Source organism: Cricetulus griseus (assembly GCF_003668045.3).
Source record: "Cricetulus griseus strain 17A/GY chromosome 1 unlocalized genomic scaffold, alternate assembly CriGri-PICRH-1.0 chr1_0, whole genome shotgun sequence".
In the NCBI taxonomy this organism is placed as follows: Eukaryota; Metazoa; Chordata; class Mammalia; order Rodentia; family Cricetidae; genus Cricetulus; species Cricetulus griseus.
The window spans coordinates 53,188,656-53,201,178 of record NW_023276806.1 but is presented as its reverse complement, the minus strand read 5'-3'; the positions used below and the strand labels follow the sequence as shown (position 1 = coordinate 53,201,178).

The 12,523-nt window shown below is 37.5% G+C and overlaps 1 protein-coding gene across 5 annotated transcripts in view; it reads right to left on the bottom strand.

Annotated features, from left to right (window-relative positions):
- Hipk1 (homeodomain interacting protein kinase 1) overlaps nt 1–12,523 on the bottom strand; it is a 52,806-nt gene that overhangs the window by 12,606 nt on the left and 27,677 nt on the right. For 4 of the 5 annotated variants that reach the window (XM_035451509.1, XM_027393835.1, XM_027393836.2 and 1 more), the window contains 8 exons: nt 11,994–12,080; nt 10,888–11,072; nt 10,416–10,578; nt 8,446–8,671; nt 4,210–4,331; nt 3,228–3,362; nt 575–717; nt 12–194 (listed from right to left, as the gene is read on the bottom strand). In XM_035451509.1, the coding sequence (XP_035307400.1) occupies nt 12–194; nt 575–717; nt 3,228–3,362; nt 4,210–4,331; nt 8,446–8,671; nt 10,416–10,578; nt 10,888–11,072; nt 11,994–12,080 (1,244 nt within the window). The remainder of the gene's footprint in view (nt 1–11; nt 195–574; nt 718–3,227; nt 3,363–4,209; nt 4,332–8,445; nt 8,672–10,415; nt 10,579–10,887; nt 11,073–11,993; nt 12,081–12,523) is intronic. The other variant, XM_035451508.1, reaches the window with a different exon arrangement.

The window sequence follows — 12,523 nt, the reverse complement described above, 5'->3', positions numbered from 1 at the left end:
CACAGACTTACTTGGATGAGGCTGGAGCAGATTGCTTATTCTTCTTTGAAGGGAGGGAACTAGATTGCTGTTGTCTGACAACATGGGCAACACCAACATTCAGAGGCTGAGCAGTGGCCAACGTCACATGGTTAGTCAGCAAAGATGGCTGCTGCATGATAGTGCTATACTGGTTGCCATGAGAGTGAGCATTCCTGTCCCAATATAAAGAAACAGAAGAGTGACTCCCCAAACCACTTGAAATCCAGGACCAAACAGGTATTAGAGATTAAGATATTAAGCACTGTTGTGTTTTACAATCAGTCACTGGGATTAGAAGGCTTTAATATCGCACTATGTTATTTCTAGTCACTTAAGGCCTTGTTTAAATATGAAGTAAATGATTCCTGACCACAGAATCTGCATTTTCCTATCTTTCAAATATTCTTATGACTCCTTTTCTAGCCTGATAAGTCCTTTTCTCAAAGAATTCCAAGTATAAAAATCTAATTTTCTTTTTAGTCTCTTCGTATCAATTATTCCTATTCCACAGGATCCTACCCATACACATTTCCCAGAGAAACAGGGTGCTTACCTCCAGTCTGCTAGCTGCTGACTACTCCCCATAGCCTCTGGAATCACTGTAGTAGGCTGGACAGAGTTGTGTAGAGCTACCCCAGGCAACTGCTGCCAAGTTGAAGGCAGGAGAATTTGTTGTGTTCCTCCAGGCCAGGCTTGCTGCAATGAAACATACATAAAGAGACCCAGACTTGACTCATTCTTAGTTTTTTATTTTGTTTTTCAGATGAAAGAAAAATTTGTATCTTAAAAAAAATGTAGATTGTTAACTTGCAGAGATAAAAGAAAAAAACAGAGGCAGTACAGAGGGCTTACTTATGGCTGCAAGAGTTGTGAAAAGAGAAGCAAACTGCTCTCCTTTGGCTATCACCATAACCTAACCAGCAGGGTACTAAGAAACAAAGATCCCTGCAGGTAAGAGTTTCTGTGCTGTCGAGAAAAGGAACCTGAAGGTTCAGGTTAACCCTGGTGAATAAAAGCCTATAAAATACAGCCCTAGAAAGAGTTAGGAGGACTCACTCTCTTAGGATTAAAAAAATAGAAATTCCAAAATTTGAAGGCCAATCAGATAGGACAACAGATCAATTCAACCCATCAACTATAGGGCAGAATTACTTCCTTTACTAGAAGGGTAGAAAATGCAGCAGACATGGATGACCAAATACCAAATCCTTTGGTAAATAAGCTGATGTCAGCAAAAGAACTAACATTATTAATATCTATGATAGAATTAAAAATTAAGTCAATGAGCAAATATTTTTAAAAATAATTTGAAAAGTACTACATTATCTTAAAAGTTGCCAAAAATATCTGTTTTATGTATCATTTGTAAAATATATTTTAACACAAAACTAATCACTACAGGAAAATACAGTGCTTCTAGTTTTTAAGAAACAATGATTGTACTTGTGATAGACTGAGTAACAAAAGTATATTTTCTGTACTTTTTACAGAAACACTGGCATTTTCTGAAAAAATATGTAACAGATTTGGAAGTTTTCTTTTTAAACCTGAGTTCCGTAGTGCAATTACCTACTAGGTACATATGGTTCTATTTCATGAATTTCAAATTGCAAGGCTATCAAAACAGTTTTAAAAATATTTCTGCAAGTAACAGATCCACTTGTTACAAATACTGGTTCCAAACAAGAAGCCCTCTGAGCAGAGAAACTGCAAACACATCTGCTACCATACGCAGGATTAAAAACGAAACAGAACAAAACAGAAAACAAGAGAAGATGTTAAGTCACACCATGCGCCTTTCCATAAGCCAACACCTGCACAAGACAAAGCATGTAGTTTAATACAAAGCAAGAAATAACATTCCAATGTGAGGCAGAAATCTGGCGTTCCAAGCGACGAACTGTTTTGACAGAGGAAGAACAAAAATATGCAAAGCTTAACAAATGGCTAGAGCAAACTTAAAAAGAGCAGCAAAGGTAAGGGGTCAACTGACAGTCCCAATCTCAAAACTACAAGTGAGCAAGTTAGTGTGGGCCAACCATGTTGGAATTATGCCTGACTCCCTAGCACTTGGGTTTTATGCGTATGAGAAACAAGCCACAGGTGGCAAAGACTTGTAAACTGAAAACCAAACAAGTTCCATCCAAGTATGTTTCTGTGCTTTCATTCATAAATACTTGAGATAACAAGAAATTTAAATCCACCATGAAACATAAGAAATAACAGGTGATTCAATAGTACCATTTAGGCTGAGAGAGACCAACCTAATTATACATTTCAAATAATGAAATGCTGGATTTAAACAATTCTAACTCACCCAAATAAACCAAAACAAACACATCCAAACTCATTCTGAAGGTTACAAATCCTGAAATACATTTCAAAGCAAGCTGTATTTGTTTTTCCATCTCTAGGCTGGACTCATCTATAACTGCAGCTACCAGCACTAGCTTCTCCCTCAGAACTTCTAATAACAAAAATGCTATATTTGCAACTTTGTCAGCTATGTTTATTAGAATTTATTTGTAAAATGATTTCTCAAAAACATCCCTACAAGTAAGTTCATCTTTAATTTCGATCACTGTGATCACTAAGTGTATTTTAAAGGGAACATCTCTAAATGGAAGATAAAAGGTACCACAGAGCATGAATGCCAAAAGCACTCTCTTCAGACAGTCACAGAAGTTAATGATAAAGCAATACATTAAGACCATTTGAAACATTTCTATATATACAAATGTTTTAGAGGATTAAAATAACAAAAGGGGGCAGCTAGCTTGATAGGGAATTCAAAGTTTGGCATCTGGATACCTGTGGCAGGACCAATGAAAGGCCATTCATTTCCTTCTATTTCAAGGGCCAAGGACAAAAGAGGACACAGAAACAGGTGAGAGGATTGAAGCTCTCCTGAGGCTACACAGAGAGCTTTAACCACACTAGGCTGGCAAAGAAGAACCACACTGATCCTCAGAGTCAAACAGTGCTTCAGCAAATGTTGGGAGGAAATAATGAGACATTAAAGATGTAGCAAGAACACAGCCACAAGATGGCACATGCTTCCATGCCCCTCTGCAAAGACTAAGCTAATTTGGTTTTGTTGTTTTAAATGAGAAAACCAGAACAGAACAAAAACAAACAGGAAAAAAATAAAAAAAAAAGAAACCAAAGAAACTCTGTTAGTAACACAATCAAGTGAGGGGAATTACCAGTACAGCAGCAGTCTGTTCAACCAGCGCCGGCCGGCCTGCTGCGCAGCTCAGGGTAAAGGGCACCGCATACTGCGGTGTGATGGTGGCTACTTGAGGGTGGAGAGTTGCTACCATTAGTGGTGTACAGCTTCCCTGAAATGTAGATTAGGCAGGTGAGTGAAATAAACACCGAGGCAGGTTATCTGGATTCAGAAGGATTGGTTCTCATTACCCCCAAAAGTTATTACTGACAATGAATTTCCTATCATCTAAAATGTACATGCCAAACACAACTTTTCCCTTTCAGCTGTGCACGGCTTTGGACCACTAAGCCAAAAGTCAATGGTATCAGACAAAGAAGTATAGCAATCTTTCTTGGACAAGATTCAGAGTATCCCTTCTATAAAACATAGGTATTTCATTTATGAAGGAATCTTCCTCCTACTCACACAGTAAGATTTGGATTTGAGAATTTCTTGTAAGTCATAGGCCACAGACATTAATATAGAATTCAAAGTACAATGTTGTATACCTTCATGATTTTGTCTCTGACCTTAGTTTCTCAATCATTGGGCAAATATAACATTTGAAAGTTTTTCTAATAAACACAAAGAATGAAGGATTATATTTGAGGAGATAGCCTGATGTGATCTAGCCTTAAACTGTTATAAAATTCTAAAACTAAACAAAAAAGGACACCAGAAGGGCAAGAATGAAACCCTAATTTACAGCAAAAAAAAAAAAAAAAAAAATTATGCACATGTACTATCTTGACCATTTCTCGAGGTCTAAAATGTCTCTACAAGTCTAGGGTGGTAATGGAAGAGTTGCAAAAGACAGACAGGAATAAGTATTCTGTTGTTATAGATGTTTCAGTTTAAGACCTCTGAATCATGAGCAAGAAAGATCTTATAGTCAAAGCAAATATTTTTTTTCAGGATCAAATATCTGATTCTCAATAAAGCTTCAGCAATATTGAGCATGTTGTTCTGGCTGTTACCTGAGTAAGTACTCCTGACTGTATCTGTAGTGGCTGAGCAGCAGGTGCCTGGGGTACAATTGGCACAGCATTATCCATCCTCACAGGGAATCCAGAATGTTTTGTTGTTGCTTGTAGCCCAGCTGATGGAAAAAACATCATAGTTAAGTTGCTATGCTGGATCTAAGAATACTGTGAGTGGGTTTGTTGCTGTTGTTGGCAGGGGAAGGGGGGCATTTTAGCTTTTTTCCAGGTTTTCATTCTAACCACTTAAGACAAAGCCCTTTCATTCACAGAAGTCATTGGAGTTAAGATAGTACAGAGGCATTTATATAGGGAAGGCTGACTTAAGGGAATGTAAACTTTTAATGTTACAACATGATCACATTCCCATTATCAGCATAGGCAAAAGCCACTCTAAGTCACATTTATCTCTCCATCACTAGGGAGGGGTGAGGAAAAAAGTGCTTTTAAGACTGTGATGTATCAAAAACAGAATTGAATACAACCATAACTCAACCATTTATAACTTGTTACCCTCTTGTGTAGAATACCTTAAAGAATATTTTCCTCCTCAAAAAAAGAAAAAAAATGTAGTTCAAAATTAGTCACATATTGTATCTAAAGATAAAAGTGAAGAAATTATGCCTAGAAATAACAGGCATATAGAAACCTGTAAGACTTACAGAAACCTACTTCTTATTCTAGAAACCTGTTATTGTTGGTAGCATCTTCATTTGACTGTTCTAGGTTAAGGGGCAGCTGGGAAAATGAACTGCTGCGGAAAAGTGCCTGTGTCTTACTTATTTATCTCAATGCATTATGCTTTTGGCGTAAACAACAAATAAATTTTTCCTGTAAATGGCATTGTCTTGTGCTGGAGGAAAGGGGCCCAACACAGTTCTTTTTGTTAAGACTAAAGAGCCCTGGGAGATTTCTTATGATTTACGCTCCTATCAGCACTTTCACTACAGAGTTTAAATTTCTGTCATGCCTCCTGTCTATTAATGCCTGCATTCTGCTAAGTGAAGACACAAGCATTTTAATTAGAAGATGCTAAAACTATTACCAGTCTTAATATCTCTCTGTCTCTTTGCCCACTCCCACTCAGCAATGTCTTCTTATGTAGCCCTGACTGGCTACAATACTGTCATCTTACTGTTTCAATCTTTCAAATGCTGGGATTACAATTGTGTGCCACTATTCCTGACCTTATTGTTGCCTTAACATTACTATAGAAGTGTCAATAATTATTCTAGAAGTGTCAATAAGTGAGAATTTATAGAGCATAATACTGCTATTTTCAGTTAGTCTTCCAATTTTCTGTTAGTAATTTGTGAGGAATTTAGTAACAATTAGTGATTAAGAAAAAAGCATTCTAGGAATGTTCAAGGAGGGATAGTAAAATCCGATTTAAAACTGCTTAAAAATTTTTTTTAAGTGCTACTTAAATAAAAATAGAAAGTAATAAGGATATTAAAATTTAAAAGTTGTCAGCCAAAGTGCCTTAGGCAATATTATCCAATAGGAAAGCTAAGCCATGCAAAACTCTTGTCTATAGTCTCTGGTGCATGACTAACTCTGGGCAGCGTTGTATAAGAGCTTCCCAAAACCTGTAGGGACTGAGGAATCAAACTTTGGGAGGAAATGTTCACTACAATAGTTCAACTATGGCTCTCAGAGTGATAAAAAGGGGAGAAAGGTTTATAGACCACTGGGCAAAATGTGTACACTAGTCAACTGGAATAGTTTGGGAATTATTTTAGAGTATTGAACTAGAAATGCTTGATTGTTGCACTTACTTACACTGAGGCCATTTTGTAAAAGATAGAAATGTGAGCAACCTGAAATAGAGTACTGCTGGATAGAAATCAGCATATGGCCAAGGTTGATAAATCAACCAACAACTTTATACAACTACCTGGGTTTAAATACCAAAGGTAGTATGGGATATTTCAATGCTTATGTGATGAACCCCACTGCCTACATTTCAAATGGCCTTTGGTCATTTGCAGGTTTCATCATTTATAGATCAAGGTGATATTATTCACTTCCTAGAGCCATACATAAGGATAAAATGGTAACTGTAGAAGGACTGTCTGGCATATATAATAATGTATTTAAGTTATCACCATTACTTCCTTCTTTCCAAACTCCTTCTGCTTTCAAATATTTTAAAATCTGCTCTATTAGCTCCTTAAGTTATCTAGATTTCTTGGACCGAAAAAAGCTTATATTTATCAAATTATACCAAAAGGAATTCTCCCACACCCCCTGTTCTACTGCCTCTGTTTACATTTTGTTCTATTAAAAAACTCAGAAGTTCTTTTATTTTATCTACGTGTCATCTAAGAGGTAGCAGAGGATCTCAGAATCTCACATCTGAAAACTGTTCCTGCAGAATTTACTTTGGAAAGGGTGAGAGGAGGTGTGGCTAATTTGCTCAGTTCTATAGAAGCATCAGTTTGTGACAACCCAAAGATAGAATTATTCCTATGAGGTACATATAGAAAATAATTTGGTAAGTTAGGCTAAATTTGCATTTACGGATTGTGAATCTGCTCCTCCGCTCTCCCTGTGGTCTCTCCCTGGTTTACATCGCTATCGCTCTCCTGGCCTCCCGGTAAGCTCTCAGTCTCCCCCAGCCCCTCATTTCCTTCCGCTTGCTCCGACTCTGTCAGAAACCAAACAAACAAAAGTCACAATCAATATTTAACTGAGATACAAGGATAAAAATGCTACCTGCTTCTATATAAAAAGCTATAAGAAGCCTGGATCTTGGTTTATTCCTACAGGATACAAGTTTTTCTTTCTCTTTTTTCAAAATCAGTGTTTTAGGTTTGCATACAAAGTGGGTTTCATCATAGCATCCGCATACACATTTCATGACACTTTCTTCTCATTCATCCTTATTGTGCTCTTCTTCCCCACTGCCCCTGAAGGGTGGTTCTTTCTTCTCCCAGCTAGTCCCCATTCTGCTTTCCAATTACATGTACTCCATTACCCCCTCTATTCTCCTCCTCCTGTGAGATCTCTTCTCCCGGCCACCATCCCCTTTCTAATTTCAAGACCCTCAAACACATACAAACACACACTCGGGAGAGGGGGGATATTTTAAATCTAGGGTCCACATATAAGAGAAAATAGGAAAATATGGTGCTTATTTTCTGAGTCTGGCTTACTTATTGGTGGGGTTTTGTTGGTGGTGGTGGTTTTTTTTTTTTTTTTTTTTTTTTTTTTGGTTTTTCGAGACAGGGTTTCTCTATGTGGCTTTGGAGCCTGTCCTGAAACTAACTCTTGTAGACCAGGTTGGTCTCAAACTCACAGAGATCCACCTGCCTCTGCCTCCTGAGTGCTGGGATTAAAGGTGTGCGCCACCACGCCGCCACCACCCAGCTGCTTATTGTTTTTACTTTTACTTTTTTTTGGAAGACACCATCTTACTATACTGCCTGACTGGCTCCAGCCTTCCTGTTGGATTACAGGTGTGAGCCACTACACTGGCCTGACACCGACTTCCTCAGGGAAAGTCAAGTGTGTTGTCAGAAAAGACTCAAAATAATTTAACCTTCCAAATAGCTTCCCAAAACATTCAACACACATTTCTCTTATCTTAGGGGTAGGGGGACAGAACTGAACAGACTGGATTATAAAATAATGAAAAAATAAGGAAGCATGAAATGTGAAAATTAGTATTTTGGGGTAGATAGGGAATTTGGAGACTATGAGTCATTGGCTGAAGCAGATGTCTTAATGTCTTCCCCACAAGTACTTCAGCTTGCTTACATAATTTTTCAGTTCAAAAATAATGATCTGTATTACTGAATGAAATTTTTTAGTTTCTATATTAGCTGTTTATATCCTATAATAAAGTAACATTTTATTTTAGTTTAAAATGGAATGAGATTATATTCAATACATAACAATTCTGATTATAGCAATTTAAAGATTCACTATATTCTACATACTGAGACATATATTCTTATACAAGATAAATGATATTTTGCTTCAATGAGCACAAACACATTATGAAGCAATTCAGTTATGGAAACCCACACTGAGCTCCTCTAATCTGTCAGGCAGTATCATAATTAGAGAAAACTCAATATAAAGGGAAATCTACTATGTGACAGCTCCCAATTCCAGTTTTCTTCATCATCAGTTTAAACTTGTCAAAGATCAGAACTAAACAACTAGATCTGCCTAGAACGGGCAAGTCCAGGGTAACGGTAAGGAGAGAGGAGTCTGTGCACTTACTCTGAAAAGCAGGTGGACATACTATAAATGTTTGTTGGAACGGATCTGTCTGAGTGCAGATCTGGGTGGTTCCAGGCTGTAAAGAAACACCTTGCTGGGCAACTCCAGGAACTGGTGCAGCAGACGATGGGTACAAAGCTGATTGGTAATTTAGCAGTGAGACATCTGAATTAGCCAGAGAAAGAGTAGCAGCTGCTGCAGTAGAACTGGATGCTAGAACACTGGCCTAAAAAAAAAAAAAAAAAAGATTACAAACATACATATGAGATGGACATAAATAATATGCATATATTCTTAAAATTTGTTTAGAAAGAAACTTTTGAGGCTGGGTCTCAGGTAACCCTGGCTGGCACCAAACTCCTTATGCATCCAAGAGTGACATATGAACTCATGATGCTTCTTTCTCCACCTCCTGAGTATGGGACTTATAGGCATGTATCCCCATACTTGCAATGCTGGGGACATAAAGTAGGGACTTTACAATGTTGGCAAGCACTGTGCCAACTGAGCCCTAGCCTCCAAAAAGAAACTTAGAGCAAAGGGTTTATTGTTTGTCTTTTGGTTTTGGTTTTGGTTTTTTTGGTTTTTCAAGACAGGGTTTCTTTGTTTAGCTTTGTAGACCAGGCTGGCCTCGAACTCACAGAGATCCGCCTGCCTCTGCCTCCTGAGTGCTGAGATTAATGGCATGTGCCACTACTACCTGGCTGTTTTGTTTGTTTTTTTAAGACAAGGTCTTCCTCCTCTGTAGTCCTAGATGGTCCGGAATCCATTGCATAGATCAGGCTGACCTGAAACTCACAGATATCTGTCTACCTCTACTTTGGATTTGAGGTGTGCACCACTACATTCGGTGCTTTTATTAAAAAAAAAAAAAAAAAATGTATTTATTGCACCATATGCAAATGAAGCCAGAGGACAATTTGAGGGAGTTGGAGCTCTCTTATAACATGGGTTCTAGGGATCAAACTCAGGCTGTCAAGTGTGGTCACAAGCACTTACTTATGATGGAGCCATCTTGCTAGCCCAGAACAAAACTTTAAAATGTAATGTTAACTATCTTTGAAATCACTTTCTACTTAAGAAATTTTCCTGGGTTGGGAATACACAGCTCAGTAACACAGTGCTTGCCTTGCAAACAAGAGGTCTGAGATTCAATTTCCAGTGCAAAAATAAGTAATAATAAAGAAATACTATGAAGGTGAGTAAGCACATAAAGAGTGGCAAGTGGTTATTCTTTGGTGTTGTACTGACTGCAACTATGTAAAACTCAGCAACTTCTCTAACTTTTCTGTTTTAAAAGTTGACCAAACTAAGAAACTGAGAAGCTTATATCTTTAGAAACTACAAAAAAGTATTTTCCTACTGGCAAGCAAATACAATACCACCCTTTTAAGATCATTATTCAAAGAACCCTTGAGTAAAGTAAAATCCTATTGGAAAGAGTAGGTTATTTGACTAAACTTAGTAAACTAGCAGCAACAAGTAATTTAATATTCAGAGAGCATGTACACAAAGACTTATAAGTATATGGAGTAGGCCCTGTAGTTAAATGCTGTCAGCATATGACTGACAGGTATGTCAGTCTAGATGATCTTTCATTTGCCAAGTAGAAAATTCTTTTTTTTTTTTTTTAATAGAGGAGATTGAATCTCGGAATTGATCTTTATTATTATTGAATGTGGGTGTGCATAATAGTTTTGAGTGTGGGCATGTGTGTACCACAGTTGAGGACAACTTTTGGGAACCAGTTTTTCCCTTCAACTGTGAATTCTCATGATGAAACAGAGGTCATCAGACTTGTATGGCAAGTATTTTTACCTGCTGAGGCATCTTGCCCAGGCCCTCAAATAGAAAATGCTTAAAAAAAAAAAAAAAAAAAAAAAAAAAAAACCAGCACATCGACTGGTTTCTTTGTCTTACTGCCTTCTGTCCCGCTTAGGCTTGAGTTTCCACAATCATTCACTGAGTACCTGATTGTGCACTGTGTTGAGCTGGTTGCTGAAGCTCATGGTTAGATTTGTGCTTGTATTTGGAGCAACATGTGTAGTGAAGGGACTCTTGATCTGACTCACTGTGTCATACATGTGAACCCTCCGCTTGCAGATCTCCATGTTCTGGAAACAAGACTTAACACTGAAAAAGATTAAAAATGTATTGAGTGAATGCTGACATTTAAACAATAAAAAACTCAAGATAAACATAGAACAAAGTATTTCTTCCAAATATTTTCAGGAAAAAAAAAAGAATCAAGGGTTTTTATGGTAACAAGAAGAAATATAAAGACCTCTCTATGCCACACAACTTTCAGTAAGAAAGAAAAGCATCAGTGAACCAAATACACAGGCACCAAAGTTACAGCTAACTTGATAGTTCCGTATAGAATAGCAACTAAACCAAGAGCCATATCATGGCAAAAAGCCCCCAAGATGGTACCATACTCACTGGTTACTGTGTGGAAAATCCAGAAGGTGAGTCATTGTCACAAACTGATGGTTAAGAGTTTTCAGAGGAGTGATTCTCTTATCTGCATCAATCGTCAGCATTTTCTTTAAGAGATCAATGTATTCTCTCCGGTCTGCCTTCTCTGCCAACATGTCTGTTCCCTCTAAATCTGTAGACATATTTACCTTCCAAGGAAAATTAGAAATATTATATTCCCCCACTTAAATTAAATAGTAGATTAAGGATTTACTGTGTCTGCTTTTCTCTCCAAAAGAGAGAAAGCAGATATTTAATACTAGTAGTTCAGAAAAAAGAAACTCTTCTGCTTACATGGTACAACAGAGCCGAATTGATTCTTGGCATTAAAATTTTGAAACAAGTTAAGCACAATGTTTGTTATTATTGAAATATACAAGCTTCTAAGTTGGAAAGATTAAATGACATTGTACAACGTGTTTAAATTTGGAACACAGTAAATGTGAGCTCTTATGCAATTTTTATGCATAGAGAAAATGAGACAGTCAAGAAACCTTTATAAATACTACTCTAAAATAACAGCACGAAACAAGACCCAGTAAGCAAAAGTGAGGGAGAAATAGACACAGGTTGAGTCTTGTTAAAATGACTGGGGTCACAAGTGTTTCAGATTAAGAGACTAAACATTTTGAAATTTATAGTGGGACAGTGGTGGTGCACATCTTTAATGCCAGCACATCTTTAATGGCAGGCAGATCTCTGTGAGTTTGAAGCCAGCCTGGTCTACAGAGTGAGTTCTAGGACAGCCAGGGCTGTTACACAGAGAAACCCTGTCTTAAAAACCAAAAAGACTGGAATATTTGCACAGACTTCACCAGTTGAACAGCCCTGACCTCAAAACCCCAACTCTGAAATCTCAAAAATCTGAAAGATTTTTTAGCTCCACTTGGTGCTCAAAGAGCTTCAGATTTGAGAATATGTTTCAGTTTGGTGTGTTTGGGTTAGGGAAGCTCAATCAAGTATCTTTAAAGTATCCACTACTAGGATTAAATGTTCTTTTAACACATGGCAGAAAATTACCACGAGTGTCTCTGGCTGAAGCACCACATATCTAAGCTTGCCACACTCACCTGAGCCATATCATCTAAACAGTTAAAAATGTACTTCCGGGCTTCTTTTGACTTTATTCCAGTCTCCAGTTCATGTTCTTCAGGTGTCTATAAAACATTGATTTAAAAAAAAAAACAAAAAAAACTCTACATTATTTTCACATTTTTATTTTAAAATGAAGCCAGAATACAGAGAGATTAATTATACTGTCATCTTGTCAACTATAGATGGCAAAGATAGCAACCTGAAAATCTTACAGTGGAGAGATGTGACCTTACTATCGAGCATCCTTTCAGAGGTGCTAAGACAGGCATGGCGGCAGTGATGCCACATAGTGCTTAAGAAGGTCAGGTGAATGGAATGTCACCATTTCTCTTATAGCTTCTTGGACATGGGTACCAGACCCTAATACTGTTTAACAAGCAGAGTATCAGGAGATTTATTGATTTCTCACACTAAAGGAGTAAGCTCAAAATTAAAAACAGACTCTTGTTTCAGGAAAGTCTCTAAGGCCTGAACATAAACGGTTACAAAATTAGGTTGTCTTACA